The 18,644-nt window shown below is 45.0% G+C and overlaps 1 protein-coding gene across 3 annotated transcripts in view; it reads left to right on the forward strand.

Moving 5' to 3' along the window:
- Positions 1 to 11,067: 11,067 nt before the first annotated feature.
- Positions 11,068 to 18,644, forward strand: part of OLFML2B (olfactomedin like 2B) — a 41,042-nt gene continuing 33,465 nt past the window's right edge. For 2 of the 3 annotated variants that reach the window (XM_015114055.3, XM_001118163.5), the window contains exons 1-3: positions 11,068 to 11,829; positions 14,857 to 15,120; positions 17,099 to 17,206. In XM_015114055.3, the coding sequence (XP_014969541.3) occupies positions 11,656 to 11,829; positions 14,857 to 15,120; positions 17,099 to 17,206 (546 nt within the window). In that variant the 5' untranslated portion in view covers positions 11,068 to 11,655. The remainder of the gene's footprint in view (positions 11,830 to 14,856; positions 15,121 to 17,098; positions 17,207 to 18,644) is intronic. The other variant, XM_028826669.2, reaches the window with a different exon arrangement.

An 18,644-nucleotide genomic window follows, 5' to 3' on the forward strand; every position in this document is an offset into this window, starting at 1 on the left:
GAGATACTTTTCTTTCCTATAACATGATTAATTTATGTTAAGTACATCTTCAGAAGTAGGAGGAGACAGAGAGCCAGCCAGCAATGGGATAGGAGAGAGTGGACATCCATTGATTTGTCTGATGTAGAAGCTCCTCCCTGAAACTGCCCCTCTTTCCACTTTGTTTCTACCAAGTGACCTGTCCGCCTGCCCCCTGCCTTAGTTGATTAGCTCAGGACTGGGCATCTAACCCATATTAGAAAAAGGCATTCCCTGGGCGTTTGGAATTGGGCCTGAGAAGGAAAACTAACCACATTCAATATTCAAGTAACTCTGACTGGGCACCTTCAGTCTACTGTGTGGACCAGAGATGTCCTAGGTTCAAATGAGCCTCTGATGGCCCCAGGGACATTAGAGCACTTGGGTTTTGTGAGACATTCCTACATCCTTATAATAAAATCTCCTTTACCCCCAACACCTTTTTTCCCTTAATCTATATAAAGTTGCTTGTAACTTACAAGCAGGAATCCTAACTAACATCCTTCCCCTCTCTCACCTCCATATCCAGAAAGTCACTAATTCCACCTCTGTGGTATATCTCATACCCACCCCTTTCTCTTAACCTCTATGCTACTGCCTTTATCAAAGCCTTCCCATCCATGCCTGGATTTCTACAACAGCCTCCAAATAGGTCTCCCTACTTCAGCCTGACCCTCCCATTCATTCTCTATGCCACTGCCAGGGCCACCTACTAGAGCTCACTCCCTTGCTTACCACAATTCTGGTGTCTCTCTCCTCATAGCCTTTGGCTTGAACTCCAAACTCCACAGCACATACACAAGCCTCATGTGATCTGGCCCTCCACTGTAACTGCTCACTACTTCCCCTCTCTCCCTCTGCTGTGACTCCTGTGTTCCAACTGAGCTTGCATTTCCCAGTAACTCATCACTGTTTTCTAGTCTCTAGACTTCTGCTTGGTACACTCCTCTCCCAGCCTTTCCTCAACCAGCTTCTGTTCATCCCTGTTGATCAGGAATAAATGTGAACCCTTAGACCTCAATTCTAAGTCTAAGGGGTGGTAATGCATGGGCCAGGTCTTCCTTTTCTCTACTTCTGCCTCTCTGGGGTTGTCCCATAAACATGGCCTTTTAACTTCCCAGTGTCTTTCACTGCTACTTTTCTAGCAAAACCAGCTCTTAGGAAGGGGCCTATTATTTACTCTTTGGTATAGATTTAAGGCAAGGAGTCACCTCTTCCAGGGGTATCTGCATGTGAAGATTCATCACTGAAGGCAGAACTCGTTAGCCCTATTAAAGGGCTATTGGGCTTCTGTGAGAAGGCAGGGAAGGTGTGTGAGTGCCCTGAAAAAGCATCATGTGTAGGAGCTGCCCTGAGCACGGAGGTCTCTTAGAACCAGGAGAGAGGGAGAGAGAGAGAGAGAGATCATGGTGTGTAGAAAGCAATGGGCTCTATGCAATGTTCCTGACCTGTCCCAGGACAGTATTCAGTGGTTGCCAGACATGCCTTGCATGATTCTCAGGGGCCCCATTCACAGGGACTAGGATATGAATGACATCCCCTGGAGTTGTGCCATGTAGCAGCGCTGGAAAATTCCTCGGGAAGGCAAAGAGTCTCTGCCTACCTATCCCTCCCTTAGGCATCACCAATTATAGAGGGCAAGGGAGCTTCCCTTTGAGTCAGAGCAATGACCCACTCAGCACAGGGCTCTGGCTCAGGCAGAGCCATTCCAGGAGGCCAAGTGGTCTGCAGGCAGGGAATTGCAGCCATTGCTCTGCCTTTCTCTCTTCTGTCCACTCTTCACCACCTGAGTCATTCATCTAATCTGCAAGTCCGACAATGGCACTCTCCTGCCCCCAATCCTTCAATGGCCCCTCAGTGCCTGTGAGACATACTCCCAGCTCTCTGGGATGGCACATATGGGCCTCCACGATTGGGCCTCTCTTTCACCAACCTCATTTCCTCTCACTCTGTCTTGTATTTTACACTCCAGCCTCTACCCACATCACAACGTTTGTATCTTGCAATCCCAGTCCTTTTGGTCCCCTTGGCCTGGAATGCCCTTCTCTCCTCCTCCACACCTTCTTTCCCTGACCCCACTTTCCTATTTCCCCTGTCCCTCTGGCACCATTGTCCTTTACTTGGCAAACTCTTGCTCCTTCTGGAAGGTGCCCCAGAGCACCCTGACACCACTCTCCTCCCACAGACAGTTGGATTGGGTGACCACAGACAGTTGGATTGGCCATCCTGTCAGTGGGCCTCCACACTGTCTGGTACTTGTCCATTTATGTGTTTCTCTCAGGAGACTGTGAGATCGTTGAAATATTATCTTGAATTGATTATTATTAATGTTTTATTCATTCATGTTTCTTTAGTGTCCAACTCAGGACCTGGCACGTAGATATTATACTCGATACCTGAGTTGATTTCACTTCAATTAGCTTTAACCTTAAATTTTATTATGTAAAGCTTAGTTTAATAAAAAGAAATTGCCATGGTTGGTGTATGAGGAAATGCAAATTGTTCTTAAAACTGGGGAAATTCAGAGAAGAAAAAACTTTTTTTCTTTGCTAAAATGTCTTGAGGAAAAACATACTCTTCTGTACCCTTCCCCAGGATCAAACATTTATACTCTTTATAACATGAGCTCCTGAAGGCAAAGGTTTTATCATCTTCATCTTTGTGTATTCAGCAATTCACAGAGTGCCTGGCTCATAATATATATTCAATAAATGAATTAAACTGAATTAAAGGAGAGAGAGAATGTAGAAGATCAGAGCCAAAATAAGAAGCCAGGAAAACAGCAAAGCAGGGTGACCACGGGAAAAAAGACCCCATTTTCAGTTGTGCTTTCCATCATTCCTTTCCAGCATTTTATGGCAGTTCCCTGGCACAGCTCCCACTCTGCAGCGAGCCAGAGAAAGGAGATGGCAGAATGATGTTGCTCGTGGGACTTTGCCTTGCTTTTTGATTCTGCTGCCGTGGGGCAGGTGCATTTTCTCAATTACACACAAAGGTGGCAGGCCATTTCTAGCCACCTTGGCCCCACCTGGCAAATGAAGTCTTAATTTTCAACAGACAGACATTTCAGAGCAAAGTCAGGAGGCTCCCAGGTAAACGGGAAAACAGATGCTCTTGCCAGATGCAAACTGGCTCATGGGGGATGGTGGTTGTGGTCGCTGAGGGATCCCCAGAATTCAACAACCTGCTAGCCAGCCACAACTGGTGAGGTCCAGGTAGACATCTAAGGTAGACGAAGTGGCACACTTACACCTTTCTGAGACCCAATTCTTGGAACATTTCCACAGTCTGTCCCTCTCTAAACCTGTTTCCTTATTTGTAAGAGGAAATGATACTGACTCAGGGAATTTCTGACCATCAAATGATACCTGGCACATAGGAAGCACTCAGTACAGAGTTGCCATCATACATATCACTGTCTTGGTGCTTCAATGACTTCATCTGTGAAGCAGGGAGAGCAAGACTTATTTTACACCATGATGTGAGGATCCAGTGACATGGAGTTCATAGGCTCTGAGCAAAAGATGTGGGGATTTTTATGTGAATTTTATGCCAGTTTCCTCTATCCTGTGCTTTACAGCTATGTTTGTTTGTTTGTTTGTTTGTTTGTTTAACACAAGTAAAAACCATTTAACCCAATTTGCTAAAGCCAAACCAAGCTCATTGCAGAATCATGAGATCAGGTTGCCGGACAGGCAGGTAGAAGCAATGCCGTGGACAGTGTATCTTGATTTCCGGAAGACAGTGATAAAAGCTTCTCAAGAAATGCTTGTAGACATGATGAAGACATGTGGACTAGGCACCAACACCCATGACTGCCTGAACAGTCACACACCAAAACAGTTAACATCAATAAGGAGAGACTTTTCCTATTAAGGAGGCAGAGCTCTAGAATATGGCCCTATCTGAAGGAAGATGGCTTTTTAAAATTAATCATTTGAATTAAGATGGAAACTATGCTTAGTGAATTTGGAAATTATGCAAAACCAGGACAAAAGCAAAAACAACAATATTTCAACAGGATGAAAAAATGGGCCAAAATCATCACACTGTTACAGTAAAAATGTAAACACCTATACTTGGGTTAAAAAAAAAAAAGAACATAGCTGGAAAGCACAGAATGGAGGAAACCAGCAAAAAATTCATATAAAAATAAAGAAAAAACTACACTTAAAAGATAAATCAGTGTGAGTCATTGGTGCAATGTGGCTGCCAAAACTAAGGTGATCTTAGGCTGCATTAATAAAAGAACAGTGCCCAGAAAAAAAGAACAAATTGTTTCAATAGATTCTAATATCTACTCAAACTGGAGTCTTTCTAGAGAGAAAATAACCAAAATAATGAAGAGTTTGGAAGGCCATGTGGTTTGAGAAACAGTTGAATATAATGGAGATAAAGATGAAGAAAGTGGGCTAGTGATGTTGAGAAAGAGGATATTTAGAAGGTACTTAACTTTTTTTTTTTTTTTTTTTTTTTGACAGAGTCTGTGCTGTTGCCCAGGCTGGAGTGCATTGGTGCAATCTCAGCTCACCGCAACCTCTGCCTCCCCAGTTCAAATGATTCTTCTGCCTTAACTTTCCAAGTAGCTGGAATTACAGGTGTGTGCCACCAGGCCCAATTAATTTTTGTATTTTTAATAGAGACAGGGTTTTGCCATGTTGGCCAGACTGGTCTTGAACTCCTGACCTCAAGTAATCCACTTGCCTCTGCCTCCCAAAGTGTTGGGATTACAGGCATGAGCCACCATGCCCGGCCAGTACTTAACTATTTATCTTTAAGTGAAAGGAATGAAAAACTCTCTGTGGAAAAGTCTTTAGACATATTCTGTGTAGGACTGTAGGACTGAACATTAAAAGGAGACTTTAAAGGAAATATATTTTATTAGATAAGAGAAAGGACTCATGGTCATAAGATGGCCACAGTTCCTGGTACTTTTGAAACTGCCCCTATAAACTTTATGAAATTAACCAGGGAAGAAGGGAAGGGAAGAAATGAAAATAAACCAAGTTCGTAGCACATTCAGCAGTAATCATGAAGTCTACTTGCTCTCTGACCTGCTTCCTCACAGTTACTCTGTACCTATTGCCTCAGAATCGCATAGATCCTGTTAAAAGATTATAGTGTCCCCAAAAAACCCTCCAAAAAATCAATGAATCCAGGAGCTGTTTTTTTGAAAAGATCAACAAAATTGATAGACCACTAGTAAGACTAACAAAGAAGAAAATAGAGAAGAATCAAATAGATGCAATAAAAAATGATAAAGGGGATATCACCACCAATGCCACAGAAATAAAAACTACCATCAGAGAATACTATAAACACCTCTATGCAAATAAACTAGAAAACCTAGAAGAAACGGATAATTTCCTGGACACTTACACTCTCCCAAGACTAAACCAGGAAGAAGGTGAATCCCTGAATAGACCAATAGCAGGCTCTGAAATTGAGGCAATAATTACTAGCCTGCCAACCAAAAAAAGGCCATGACCAGACAGATTCACAGCCGAATTCTACCAGAGGTACAAGGAGGAGCTGGTACCATTCCTTCTGAAACTATTCCAATCAATAGAAAAAGAGAGAATCCTCCCTAACTCATTTTATGAGGCCAACATCATCCTGATACCAAAGCCTGGCAGAGACACAACAAAAAAAGAGAATTTTAGACCAATATCCCTGATGAACATTGATGCAAAAATCCTCAATAAAATACTGGCAAACCGAATCCAGCAGCACATCAAAAAGCTTATCCATCATGAGCAAGTAGGCTTCATCCCTAGGATGCAAGGCTGGTTCACCATATGCAAATCAATAAACATAATCTAGCATATAAACAGAACCAAAGACAAAAACCACATGATTATCTCAATAGATGCAGAAAATGCCTTTAACAAAACTCAACAGCCCTTCATGCTAAAAAACTCTCAATAAATTCGGTATTGATAGAACGTATCTCAAAATAATAAGAGCTATTTATGACAAACCCACAGCCAATATCATACTGAATGGGCAAAAACTGGAAGCATTCCCTTTGAAAACTGGCACAAGACAGGGATGCCCTCTCTCACCACTCCTATTCAACATAGTGTTGGAAGTTCTGGCTAGGGCAATCAGGCAAGAGAAAGAAATCAAGGGTATTCATTTAGGAAAAGAAGAAGTCAAATTGTCCCTGTTTGCAGATGACATGATTGTATATTTAGAAAACCCCATCATCTTAGCCCAAAATCTCCTTAAGCTGATAAGCAACTTCAGCAAAGTCTCAGGATACAAAATCAATGTGCAAAAATCACAAGCATTCTTATACACCAGTAACAGACAGAGAGCCAAATCATGAATGAACTCCCATTCACAATAGCTTCAAAGAGAATAAAATACCTAGGAATCCAACTTACAAGGGATGTGAAGGACCTCTTCAAGGAGAACTACAAACCACTGCTCAGTGAAATAAAAGAGGACCCAAACAAATGGAAGAACATACCATGCTCATGGATAGGAAGAATCAATGTTGTGAAAATGGCCATACTGCCCAAGGTAATTTATAGATTCAATGCCATCCCCATTAAACTACCAATGACTTTCTTCACAGAATTGGAAAAAACTGCTTTAAAGTTCGTATGGAACCAAAAAAGACCCCACATTGCCAAGACAATCCTAAGCCAAAAGAACAAAGCTGGAGGCATCACGCCACCTGACTTCGAACTATACTACAAGGCTACAGTAACCAAAACAGCATGGTACTGGTACCAAAAGAGAGATATAGACCAGTGAAACAGAACAGAGCCCTCAGAAATAATACCACACATCTACAGCCATCTGATCTTTGACAAACCTGACAAAAACAAGAAAAGGGGAAAGGATTCCCTATTTAATAAATGGTGCTGAGAAAACTGGCTAGCCATAAGTAGAAAGCTGAAACTGGATTTAATTAAACTAAAGAGCTTCTGTACAGCAAAAGAAACTACCATCAGAGTGAACAGGCAACCTACAGAATGGGAGAAAATTTTTGCAATCTACTCATCTGACAAAGGGCTAATATCCAGAACCTACAAAGAACTCAAACAAATTTATGAGAAAAAAACAATCCCATCAAAAAGTGGGCAAAGGATATGAACAGACATTTCTCAAAAGAAGACATGCATACAGCCAACAGGCACATGAGAAAATACTCGTCATCACTGACCATCAGAGAAATGCAAATCAAAACCACAATGAGATACCATCTCACACCAGTTAGAATGGCGATCATTAAAAAGTCAGGAAACAACAGGTGCTGGAGAGGATGTGGAGAAATAGGAACACTTTTACACTGTTGGTGGGATTGTAAACTGGTTCAACCATTGTGGAAAACAGTATGGCGACTCCTCAAGGATCTAGAACTAGAAATACCGTATGACCCAGCCATCCCATTACTGGGGATATACCCAAAGGATTATAAATCATGCTGCTATAAAGACACAGGCACATGTTTGTTTATTGCAGCACTATTCACAATAGCAGAGACTTGGAATCAACCCAAATGTCCATCAGTGACAGACTGGATTAAGAAAATGTGGCACATATACACCATGGAATACTATGCAGCCATAAAAAAGGATGAGTTTGTGTCCTTTGTAGGGACATGGATGCAGCTGGAAACCATCATTCTCAGTAAACTATCGCAAGAACAGAAAACCAAACACCGCATGTTCTCACTCATAGGTGGGAATTGAACAATGAGATCACTTGGACACAGGAAGGGGAACATCACACACCAGGGCCTATTATGGGGAGGGGGGAGGGGGCAGGGATGGCATTGGGAGTTATACCTGATGTAAATGACGAGTTGATGGGTGCTGACAAGTTGATGGGTGCAGCACACCAACATGGCACAAGTATACATATGTAACAAACCTGCACATTGTGCACATGTACCCTAGAACTTAAAGTATATATATAAAAAAAAGATTATAGTGTCCCTTAACTGTTCTATGGAAAACAATTTGAACATTATGAAACGTTATGTTTTCCCTTTGAGATACTCCTTTGGATCCTGCATGCTGATGAAGCTAATGACTCAGCTGGTTTGAAGGACCCCATGAGATCCTGACTCACCAAAGAAGGCAGTTTCCACATCCTGATGATGGAACTTTGTTCCATCCCCTTGGCCCAACCAATCAATTACCTCAATTTTTTAACCCCTCACTCTCCACAATCCCCTTAAAACTCCCAGCCCAGAACTCCCAGAGAGATGGATTCAAGGGTCTCCTCCCATCTCCTGACTTGGTGCCCTGCAATCATCAAATTCTTTCTCTGCTGCAAACCCTGCTGACACAGTGTAAGTGGCCTGTTACTGTGCAGCAGACATAAGAACCTGTTGGTTCTATAACACGTTGACTGCGGTCAAAGACACAATCAAAGACAAGAAGTCGGGGAAGAGTAGCACCAGAAAGGTTCTCTCTTCTATTTGTTTATTTTATGAGGAAGCAAAATATCTTGTCTGGGTGGTTACCCCTAGCTGTAAAGGAGACTGGGAAATTGAATGTCTGGTACAAGGGTAGCTGGAACTTGCTTAAATCAATTATGACTAGGTCAAAAAGCCAATGCTGTAAGAATAATGGAGTGGAAAATGGAAAGGGCTTGGGTCCTCGCTGATATCACTGAGTTGCTGAATTAAATTTTAAACAGCCAACCTTGTCTTCTTAGAGTGGGATAATAAATGTGTATTTGATTGAGACATTCCTAGAAGGATTTTCTATCACTTGCAGTCAAATGCACCCTAATGGATACAGAGATGGTATTTATAAAGGTAACTGAGCCTACACCCAGTTGAACTATTTGTAGTTCCCATTCATTCAACCAGTATTTATTTAGTGTCCACTTTGTTCTAGGCACTGGTTAAACTCTGAAGATGTAATGGTGAGCAAAACCAACAAGGTCCTTGCCCTCTCGAATTTATAATCTAGTGGAGAAGACAGGCACCCCCCAAACAACCCACAAAGGAGTATAAATATCCATCTTTCCTGTTTCTATAAAAAAGAGGTATGTGGTATTATGAGAGCATTTAACAGAGAAATTATGCTGGTGGTGGAGTCAAGGAAGGCTGCCCTGAGAAGTGAGCAGCCCTCTGAAATGCGAATATGCACATTCAGGATTATGTCTTTGCCCAGAATGCTCTCTTTCTCTCCCCTGCCACCGACCCCCGACCGCATCATGTTGCCTTATCCACTGCTTTGTTGAAACTTCCCATCATCGCAGTCATCTTCAGTATCATGCTTTCACGAAATTCACACTGACCTTTCCACTAGAAGTGACCTATTCCTTATTTAAACCCCATGAGATATGTTCTTACTCTGCCTCACAATTTCAGTGCTTATTCTGCTTACCTCCTGACTCCCACCCCCACTTTGTAAGACGTGAACTATCTCATCTTCCCATTAAATGTATAGCAACCTAGTTTGTTGTCTTGCACTTGGCCAACATTCAATGTTTACTTTAATTGATTTTTTTTTTTTTTTGAGACCAAGTATTGCTCTGTAGCCCAGGCTATAGTGCAGTAGCAGATCTCGGCTCACTGTAACCTCTGCTTCCAGGGTTCAAGCGATTCTTCTGCCTCAGCCTCTAGAGTAGCTGGGATTACAGGTGCATGCCACCAGGCTAGGATAATTTTTGTGTTTTTAGTAGAGATTACAGGGGTGAGCCACCACACTCCGCCCCTTAATTGAATTTTAAAACTACTTTTTATCGGTGGGGCACAGTGGCTCACCCCTGTAATCCCAACACTTTGGGAGGGCAAGGCGGATGGATGGCTTGAGGCCAGGAGTTCGAGATCAGCATGGCAAAACCCCAACTACTAAAAATACAAAAAATTAAACGGGCATGGTGTCATGCACCTGTAATCCCAGGTACTCTGGAGGCTGAGGCATGAGAATCACTTGAACCCGGGAGGTGGAGGTTGCAGTGAGCCAAGATCATCCCACCACTGCATTCCAGCCTGGGCAGCAGAGCAAGACTCTGTCTCAAACAAACAAACAATCAAATACACTGCATTTTATCAATGTTTATCCCCATATAGCTTCAGAAAAGATTTGATAGCTTACACAGAGGAGAGTGTGTGCATGACGTCCCCACAAACCCAGACACCCAGAGCATTGAATTTTTGTCCATAAGCTGAGTTTTTTAAAGATTAAAATATATTAATAGGGGTTATTATTACACGTACGTCAACTATTACTTATATGCGCTAGTCTCCTTAGTTTGTTACAACCCTTATTCCTCAGCATAAGAAGCAAGGTGCTTGAATTTCCCAAGGGTGCGTAATATCCTTTGAAGGGGCCTGACTCTGTTCGATATTCCGAGTGACAGTTGTCCAGGATGGCACAGTGCCCTTCCTTAAATTCACATATTGCTAATCTTCATTGTAGGTTTATAAAAGGTTGTCCTCAGTAATTGAGGGACATAGTAACATAATTGCACACTATTGAAAGTGGACCCTCTCTTAGAGATAATCTGGTAACAGAGACCAGGAGATTTGTCCCTAACCAGGAAGACAGGAAGAGCTGTTCCCTTTGGTAATCATTTATCAGGCAGCAGCTTTCCCCATGGGGACTCGCGGAGAGTGTCGGAGATGTACAGTCATTCCTCTGACTTTCAATGTTTACACAACTCAGGATACACTCCAGAAAGGAATTCAATGATTCTCCTCTGGGTGGAAGTATTACTAGGTTCTAAAGCCGTGGCAGGCAAGCAGCTACCAACGGCGCTAAGTTCAAAGCTGCCCGAGAACTCGCCCAGAGTTAAGTAAGGGAAAAGAAATGCCTGGGAACAAACGCGCCTTCTTCCTTGCCCCAGGTGTGCAAAAGGAGGATGCCGCAGATCCCCAACTGACTCGGGATTGGAGCGAGGGCTGGGTGCCTGCGATGGAAAGTCGCTCTTCTAGGCGAGAATGGGCAAACCCCCGGACTTCAGGGAGGCCGCTCAGGGTAACTTCTCTCCACTCACTTGCGATCAGATGAAAGGAAAGGAAAGCCCTTCCGACGTCACCCCCAGCCGGCGCGCGGCAGCTGAGCCCCAGCGGGGGCGGGGTCCGCCGGGTCCCCCTCCGCCCGAGTCCCCCTCCGCCCGAGTCCCTGTGCGCTTCCCGGTTCTCCTCCTCCGCGCGGTCACTGGCTGCATCTCCGCCGCCCCGGCACAATAGAGGCTCCGCCCTCCTTCCGCGCGAGCTCTCCGCCGCTCCCTAGCCCAGCAGCCTTCGCAGCCCGCGCCGCCACCGCCTCTGCCCGCCCGGTGCCAGGTCCCTGTGCTCCCCGAGGCTCCCCGCCGACCGTCCCGGCGCGCACCGCGGGCGTCTGTCCGAACGCCTTCCAGCCACCTGAGCCCTCCTGCGGGCGACGCACTCAGCTAGCCCTTGCCCGCCTCCCCTCTTCCCTGCGTCCGACTCTCCACTGGGGCTGCACAGTCGAGGGCTGCCCGCGTCGGGAAGGAGATGCCCAGAGTCTCTGGGGCGCACTCTCCCGTTCCGCTCAGTCGCACCCAGCTTTAGAAGGTGCTCTGAGCAGCCACTTTCGGCCTCTAGCTAGGACACCCTCTCGCAGAAGTCCTTGCCGAGACCCCCCGCCCCAGCCATTCTCTGAAGGGGCTGAGGACCCTCTTATCGCGCCCCTCATGGCCAAGCCTCGGCTGCTAGTTCTCTACTTCGTTCTGATTGTGATTCCGGCCTGGGTGTCCAGCATTGTCCCCACAGGGACAAGCGAGCCCCCAGATGCGCAGACAGTGGCGCCTACGGAGGACGAGATTCTGCAAAACGAGGCGGACAACCAGGAGAACGTTTTATCTCAGGTAGGATGCCGAGTGCCACGACCGCTCTTCTTGCCCTGAATGGTGGTGAGAGCCAGAAGCTGGTCCTTGCTGAAGTGTTCAAGGGCAGCTGTTTTTCCTTCCATTACCAATGGAAAGGGCATTTGATTTTCATGTATCAGAATATTTTCTTAATGGAAGGATATAAGTTCTCCTCTCAAAATCATAGGGTCTTTAATCAGGAGAAAGGAGAGATGAAGGAAGGGAAGATGCAGCTCGACTTCTTGAGAAGAAAGAAAAAAAAAGTTGTTTTTGGTTTCAGGGTTGTGAAAAGTTATCTCTTGTCTATGTGGCTGTTTGTCAGAATTGGAATGTGAAAACAGGCGGATATGTTGACCAGGAGGCAGATGGCATATCCCATCGGGAGATATTTTATGGCAGAGGGTGAGACACCAGGCGGGAGCATGGGGTGAAGTCAGAACAGAAACATGTGGTGAATGTGAGGTGACCCTCAAACAGAGAGATTGAGAACATAACGGGGTTTATTGGGAGGGGAGGGTGGGAATGCAGATGCAGGCAGCTGGGGCAGACGGTCAGTGGGGGCACGAGTAACCCATGATAGCAGTGGGCTTTGTAAAGTGTCTGTTTACCAAGTACTTAAACTTGTTTTTTATGACTCAGTCTTCAAAACACCCTAATACCCATCTACAGATAAAGAGATACATGGGTAGGCCGGGAGTGGGTGGCTTAGGCCAGTAATCCCAGCACTTTGGGAGGCTGAGGCAGGCGGATCACAAGGTCAGGAGTTCGAGACCAGCCTGGCCAATGTGATGAAACCCCATCTCTACTAAAAATTAGCCAGGCGTGGTGGTGGGCACCTGTAGTCCCAGCTACTTGGGAAGATGAGGCAGGAGAATCACTTGAACCCGGCGGGAGGCAGAGGTTGCAGTGAGTGGAGATCGGGCCACTGCACTCCAGCCTGAGTGATAGAGTGAGACTCCTCCGTCTCAAAAAAAAAAAAGAGATACAAAGGTAGAGCCAGGGCTTCTGACAGTCTTCAACCCAGATCTCATGTCTGTAAGGGGTAGTTCTCTCTGGAGTGTTTATTTTGTGCTCTCCAGAGCCGGCATGATGACGTGTGGTGAGTGTCACCAGAATCCTTAGAATGGGGGATGTCTGAGAAAGGATCCTCCAGCACTGCCTGTACCTTCACTTCCACCAAGCCCTAGGACTGGGCCTTGTCTCCTTCCTGTAGAGAGAATAATCAGCTGCAATTTGGGATTTATCAAACACTAGCCTCTTCACTCTTCCTTTAATAATGATGCTAATATATGCCCTCTGCCCACCTATTACCTCCCACTGACCTCTAAATTGAAAAGACATAAAAATCTCTCACACTGGGGCTCTGGAACACTATCAACAAAAACTTTCCTGAAACCCGAGCCTCCTGAAAGGAAGGAATCCACCCAGGGTTCTCAGAGCAGGGTTATGTAGGAATCCAGGCAGAGTTTCAAAGAGCAGACAGCCACAATTTACTATCAACCCGTAAAGAACAGCCGCTTAAGTCACCCTTAACTACACCACCTTCTTCCACTGATCCATTCTGTATTTGACAACAGCCCTAAAGCAAATATTAGTATTAGAAGAAACTCAACCTTTGCAAGGAAAACATTACAAGTCTTCTTCCCCCCAGACAGCATCCCAAGGAACATTTCCACTCAAACAAGCTCAATGCTTGCCTACCGGAATCATTAGTCAAATGAAGGGAACCCTTCTGCTTGCCTAGGAAGGGAGCCCTGGCTTTGGAGATGTAGGGCCTTTTGGAGAGGATTGGGAGATAAGAGCCTTTTCCCAGCAAGTCCCCAGGGTTGGGGCTCCAGAAAGCCTACTGCTGCGTGTTTTCCTGCCTGGGGAGGCTGGCAGGGGCATGTGCCCAGAAGGAAATGTTTAGCATTGCAAAAGCAGCAAGTGCTGCCAGTTTGCTCTCCTGGGTTTGGCCTGGGGTTTGGGTTCAGAAGCATAAACTCCTAGACTGAGTAAACCTTACTGACTTCTGGACCTGTCTCTTTCCTCTCAATTCCCTTTCTCCACATCTAACCCATCCTTCAAGGCCCAGATTAAATGCCACTCCTCGAAGAAGTCTTCCCTGGCTTCCAGTTGGAGCCACTCTTAGCTCCCACTGCCCTTTCTCTCTGCCTCTTCAGGGGCACTTATCACTCTCTGTGTGACTGCTATTTATATGCCTCCTGCACTGCAGGCTTCTTGAGAGCAGGCTCTCTGTCTGGCCCATCTCTTTATCCTTCACAGCACCTCAGAGTCCTTAGTAGGCACTCCATAAATGTTGAATAAACGAATGAGAGATGCCAGTAGTCTTCAAACTTGAATACCAACTTTTCAATCTCTCCAATTTCTTCTTTTCCTTTTTACATTTACACCTGGATTCTGACTGGGCGCAGTGTCTCATGCCTGTAATCCCAGCACTTTTGGAGGCCAGGGCAGGTGGATCACTTGAGGTCAGGAGTTCAAGACCAGCCTGGCAAACATGGTGAAACTGAAAATACCAAATTAGCTGGGCATGGTAGTATGCGCCTGTAATCCCAGCTACTTGGCAGGCTGAAGTAAGAGAATCACTTGAACCTGGGAGGTGGAGGTTGCAGTGATCTGAGATCACGCCACTGCACTCCAGTCTGGACAACAGAGCGAGACTCTGTCTCAAAAAAAAAAAAAAGGAAAAAAAAAGAAAAAGAAAAAAAAGAAAAGAAATCGAAAACAAAGGCTATTGGACAAATGACAGGGCTCATCTGTTTTTTCCTTTAAATAATGAAAAGCTAAGTCCCCATGAGAAAGGCACAGCTTTCTAAGACAAACGAAGAGAGCTGAACTCTGAATGCCTTCAAGGAAATGTCAGTCAGCAAACTGCATCTCGATGACCTATTGGCTCCATGGTTCAGAGTTGTCTGAGGTCTCTGACTAGTGCAGCACGTTTGACTAAGTAAATGGAGAGCCCCCTTCTGGAGGCTGACTGACACCTGTGTTTGCACGCCCCCAACCCATTTTCTGTGTATCTAGTTGCTGGGGGACTATGACAAGGTCAAGGCTATGTCTGAGGGCTCGGACTGTCAGTGCAAGTGTGTGGTGAGACCCCTGGGCCGGGATGCCTGCCAGAGGATCAATGCGGGGGCCTCCAGGAAGGAAGACTTCTACACCGTGGAAACCATCACCTCAGGCTCGTCCTGCAAGTGTGCCTGTGTCGCACCCCCATCTGCCCTCAATCCCTGCGAGGGAGACTTCAGGCTCCAGAAGCTGCGGGAGGTGGACAGCCAGGACTTGAAGGTAGGACCTGGTATGGGGCAATGCCTTGGATGAGAGGGCACTTTTGAGACCCACAAGTCTGGCAGGGCCATGGTTGAAGATTGTAAACCCTTTGAAGAAGGTCAGGCCTGGTCCCTAGAGTGCTGTGTGTGGATCAAGGTTGATGTCCTGGCAAACTTGTCCTTTTCAGCTCTGGTGTATAAGGGAGATGCTTCAAGCAAAGTGTGCCTGCCCCTCCTTATGGAGCCAGAGAGGCTGGGCCTGGGAGCAGCTGCCAGGCCCAGCTGGCCAAAAGAACTCAGTGTTCTTCAGGAAAATTGCTGCCACAATTTACTGTCAGCCCAGCACACACCCCAAAAACGCAAAAGAAAAATGCGAGTAAGTCTTTGGTCCTTAGCGCAAGGGCTGGGTTGGCCTAGGGAAGGAGAGGCCTGGGGCCTGCTCTAGATTGGGTCATCAAACTGTGATCCTTTCATGGTCTATAGGGTAGGGAAGCTCAGGCCCCACTTAGGCAGCCCCATGGGTTGGCTGAGGGCTTCTTCTGATCCTGCACCCCCACTTCCCTTGCAACCTTGGGTAGTGGAACAAGCTGGGTTTTGGAGTCAGACGGATTTGGGTTCAAATCATCACTGTGTGATCCCACTTAAGTTATTTAACGTGTCTGCCCCCCAGCTCCTTGAATAACATGTGGGAATAATAACATCTACTTGGTGGGGTTATAAGGATCAATGAGATAACAACTGGGAAGTACTTGGCACAATACCAGACATTCAGCTAGGCATGACCATGTAAATGAATGAATGGATGACCATGTAAAGTGCTTCTGGCACCTGCGCTCTGCATGACCTCAGTGCTGCCAGAGCCTCGGCCACCTTCCTCCCAGGGCCTCTGTACTAGCAGGCAGGACGGTATTGATAAAAACTGAGAAGGCTGGGTGTACTATGGCAGCTTGCCATAGAGCAAGAGTCTCAAAGATGGGACACTGAGTCCTCTTTTACCCCAGGGTCAGTTTAGCATTTTGTGCTAAGGAGAACCTGTTGATGTCTTTCAGAGCCTTTAGTAGATAATGAAGTTGAGTGTTTCAGAAGCATATCCTCAAGGTGTTGACATGTAGAGCCACCTTGTTGAGTGTTTATACAATAAAAATACCTGTTATGAGCCAGCTATCTTGGGGAAGCAGAGATGAAGGATACATGGCCACTGCTTGCTTTCTTTTTTTCACTTTTATTTTAGGTTTAAGAGTACATGTGCAGGTTTGTTATAGAGGTAAATTCACGTCACGGGAGTTTGTTGTACAGATTATTTTGTCATCCAGCTACTAAGCCTAGTACCTAATAGTTATTTTTTCTGCTCCTCCCCCTCCTCCTACCCTCCACCCTCAAGCAGGCCTTAGTATCTGTTGTTCCCTTCTTTGTGTCTGAGTTCTCATCATTTCGCTCCCACCTATAAGTGAGAACATGTGGTACTTGGTTTTCTGTTCCTGTGTTAGTTTGCTAAGGATAATGGCCTCAGGCTCCATCCATGTTCTCATAAAAGACATAATCTCATGTTTTTCATGGCTGCGTATTATTCCATGGTGTATACATACTACATTTTCTTTATCCAGCCTGTCATTGATGTGCATTTAGGTGGATTCCATGTCTTTGCTATTGAGACACTACTTTTAAGGAGCTCACAGTCTAGTAGGAAAGACAGATGTCAATGCAATTGACAGATTTCGTAAAAGAGGTATAAACAGTTTGTGAAGAGGTCTAGACCTCAGGTTTACTTGTTCTTAGAGGACTCTCCCATTTTCTTACCCAAACATTTCAGAAGGCAGAATGCACATACACCATTGTGCTTGCCTACATCCCTGCCTACACAAATGTGTTTCTCGTGGCAACCTCTCAATTCCTGGCTAGTGACTTTCCTGTTGAGCCCCCAGCATGCAGATCTGAAAGGAAACTGCCCTGTGTCTGTCTGCCCCAGCCCTGGACTAACCCCTTGCCTTGTTTCATAGCTCTCCACAATCATAGACATGTTGGAAGGAGCGTTCTATGGCCTGGATCTCCTGAAGCTACATTCAGTCACCACCAAACTGGTGGGGCGAGTGGATAAACTAGAAGAGGTAAGGAAGATTCTGGTTTCCATATCTTTCTCTTGATCAAGCTCAAAAGTGTACCAAACATCCCACAGTAAATTTTCAGCTAACACATGTGCTGACTAGACTTAACCCATCCTATTCTATGAAAGGGAAAATGCACATAAAAGATTCATCCAAAACTATGCCAAATTGTTGGTGACAAAGAAAATCAGTTAAGTAGAAATGCCAATACTGTACCTTCTTTTTTTCATCTATAAAATCCTCTTAATCATATAATCAATGTCTTTCCATTTTTACCTTGACTTCCAGAGACCTCACAACTCAATGAAATGTAAAGGTACAATAAGTATCTTACCTCCAGTTTTAAGGTGGAGTCATCTCCTTCCTTCGTATATGGTTCCTAACTTCTCTAACTGTTCTGGTTCATACTCCTGCATTTATGTGTGTGAATCCATGTGAAATTCATTTTAGAGGAAGAAGACATAAAAATGATTACTAATAAGTAATGTTCCCTGCTCAGCATTCAGACTAGTCATGCCCAGGATGAATGGACAAGTCATGCAATTTTCATAGACAAAGACACCATACTATTCTGACTGGGCTCTGGGAGTTGTACAGGTGGTGCTATGGTTTTCATCTAGTGGTGTGTGACATGATGATGGGAACAGGGAGTTGTTACAGATACTGTATTAATGTTGACAGTCTTTTTGCTGTGATGCCTTAACATATAGATGAGAAATCATTTAGTCACCCAAAAAGTAACTAACGATCATTATTCAACATTACTAGTAAGAAACTTCATGGATACGCTTCATTGACTCGCATCTGGTTCTTGGACTGATACTTGAAACAGTGACTCAAAGAGCTGCTGCTCTGAGTGGAAATCTATTTCTTTAATGTTTACAGCGTTACTGTACGTGGTAAATTTAATAGCACAATGACTGTAAACGTATCAATATTCCTTAAGAAAAAGTGGACTTTTGGGGGAATACCATGAAAGAGCTAAGGTTCTTTGATCTATGATTAGTAGATGTAGTAGTTTGTGGCAGAAAGAGCAGCAGGGTCGGAGTCAGGACAGGATGAGTTCCTTACTTTCTGTTTGAGCTGCCAAGCAGCCATGTCCTACCTTCTCCATCTGGACAGTGAGAATAGTATCCTGCCTACTCCGTATGATTGCTGAGAGGATACAAAGTACACTAATCAGTATGAAAATGCTTTGAAATGGTTAAATTAAACAAGGCTCTGACCAAGGAGAGATTGAAGACAAACATTCCTACATTACTTTGCCAAGAGAGCTGGCACAAAGATGATGAAACATTGAAGTTACAAGGATCGGTTTCAGCACTCTCCTTCCACTCCTAAAAATTTTCCCAGAAAGTGAATACCAGTTCCTTTTCCACTCCTTCAATGCTATGATGAGGTGTTTTCTGAATATGGCTGTTGGCTCTGGGAGGGTTGATAG

This window comes from Macaca mulatta, chromosome 1, assembly GCF_049350105.2.
Source record: "Macaca mulatta isolate MMU2019108-1 chromosome 1, T2T-MMU8v2.0, whole genome shotgun sequence".
NCBI lineage: Eukaryota > Metazoa > Chordata > Mammalia > Primates > Cercopithecidae > Macaca > Macaca mulatta.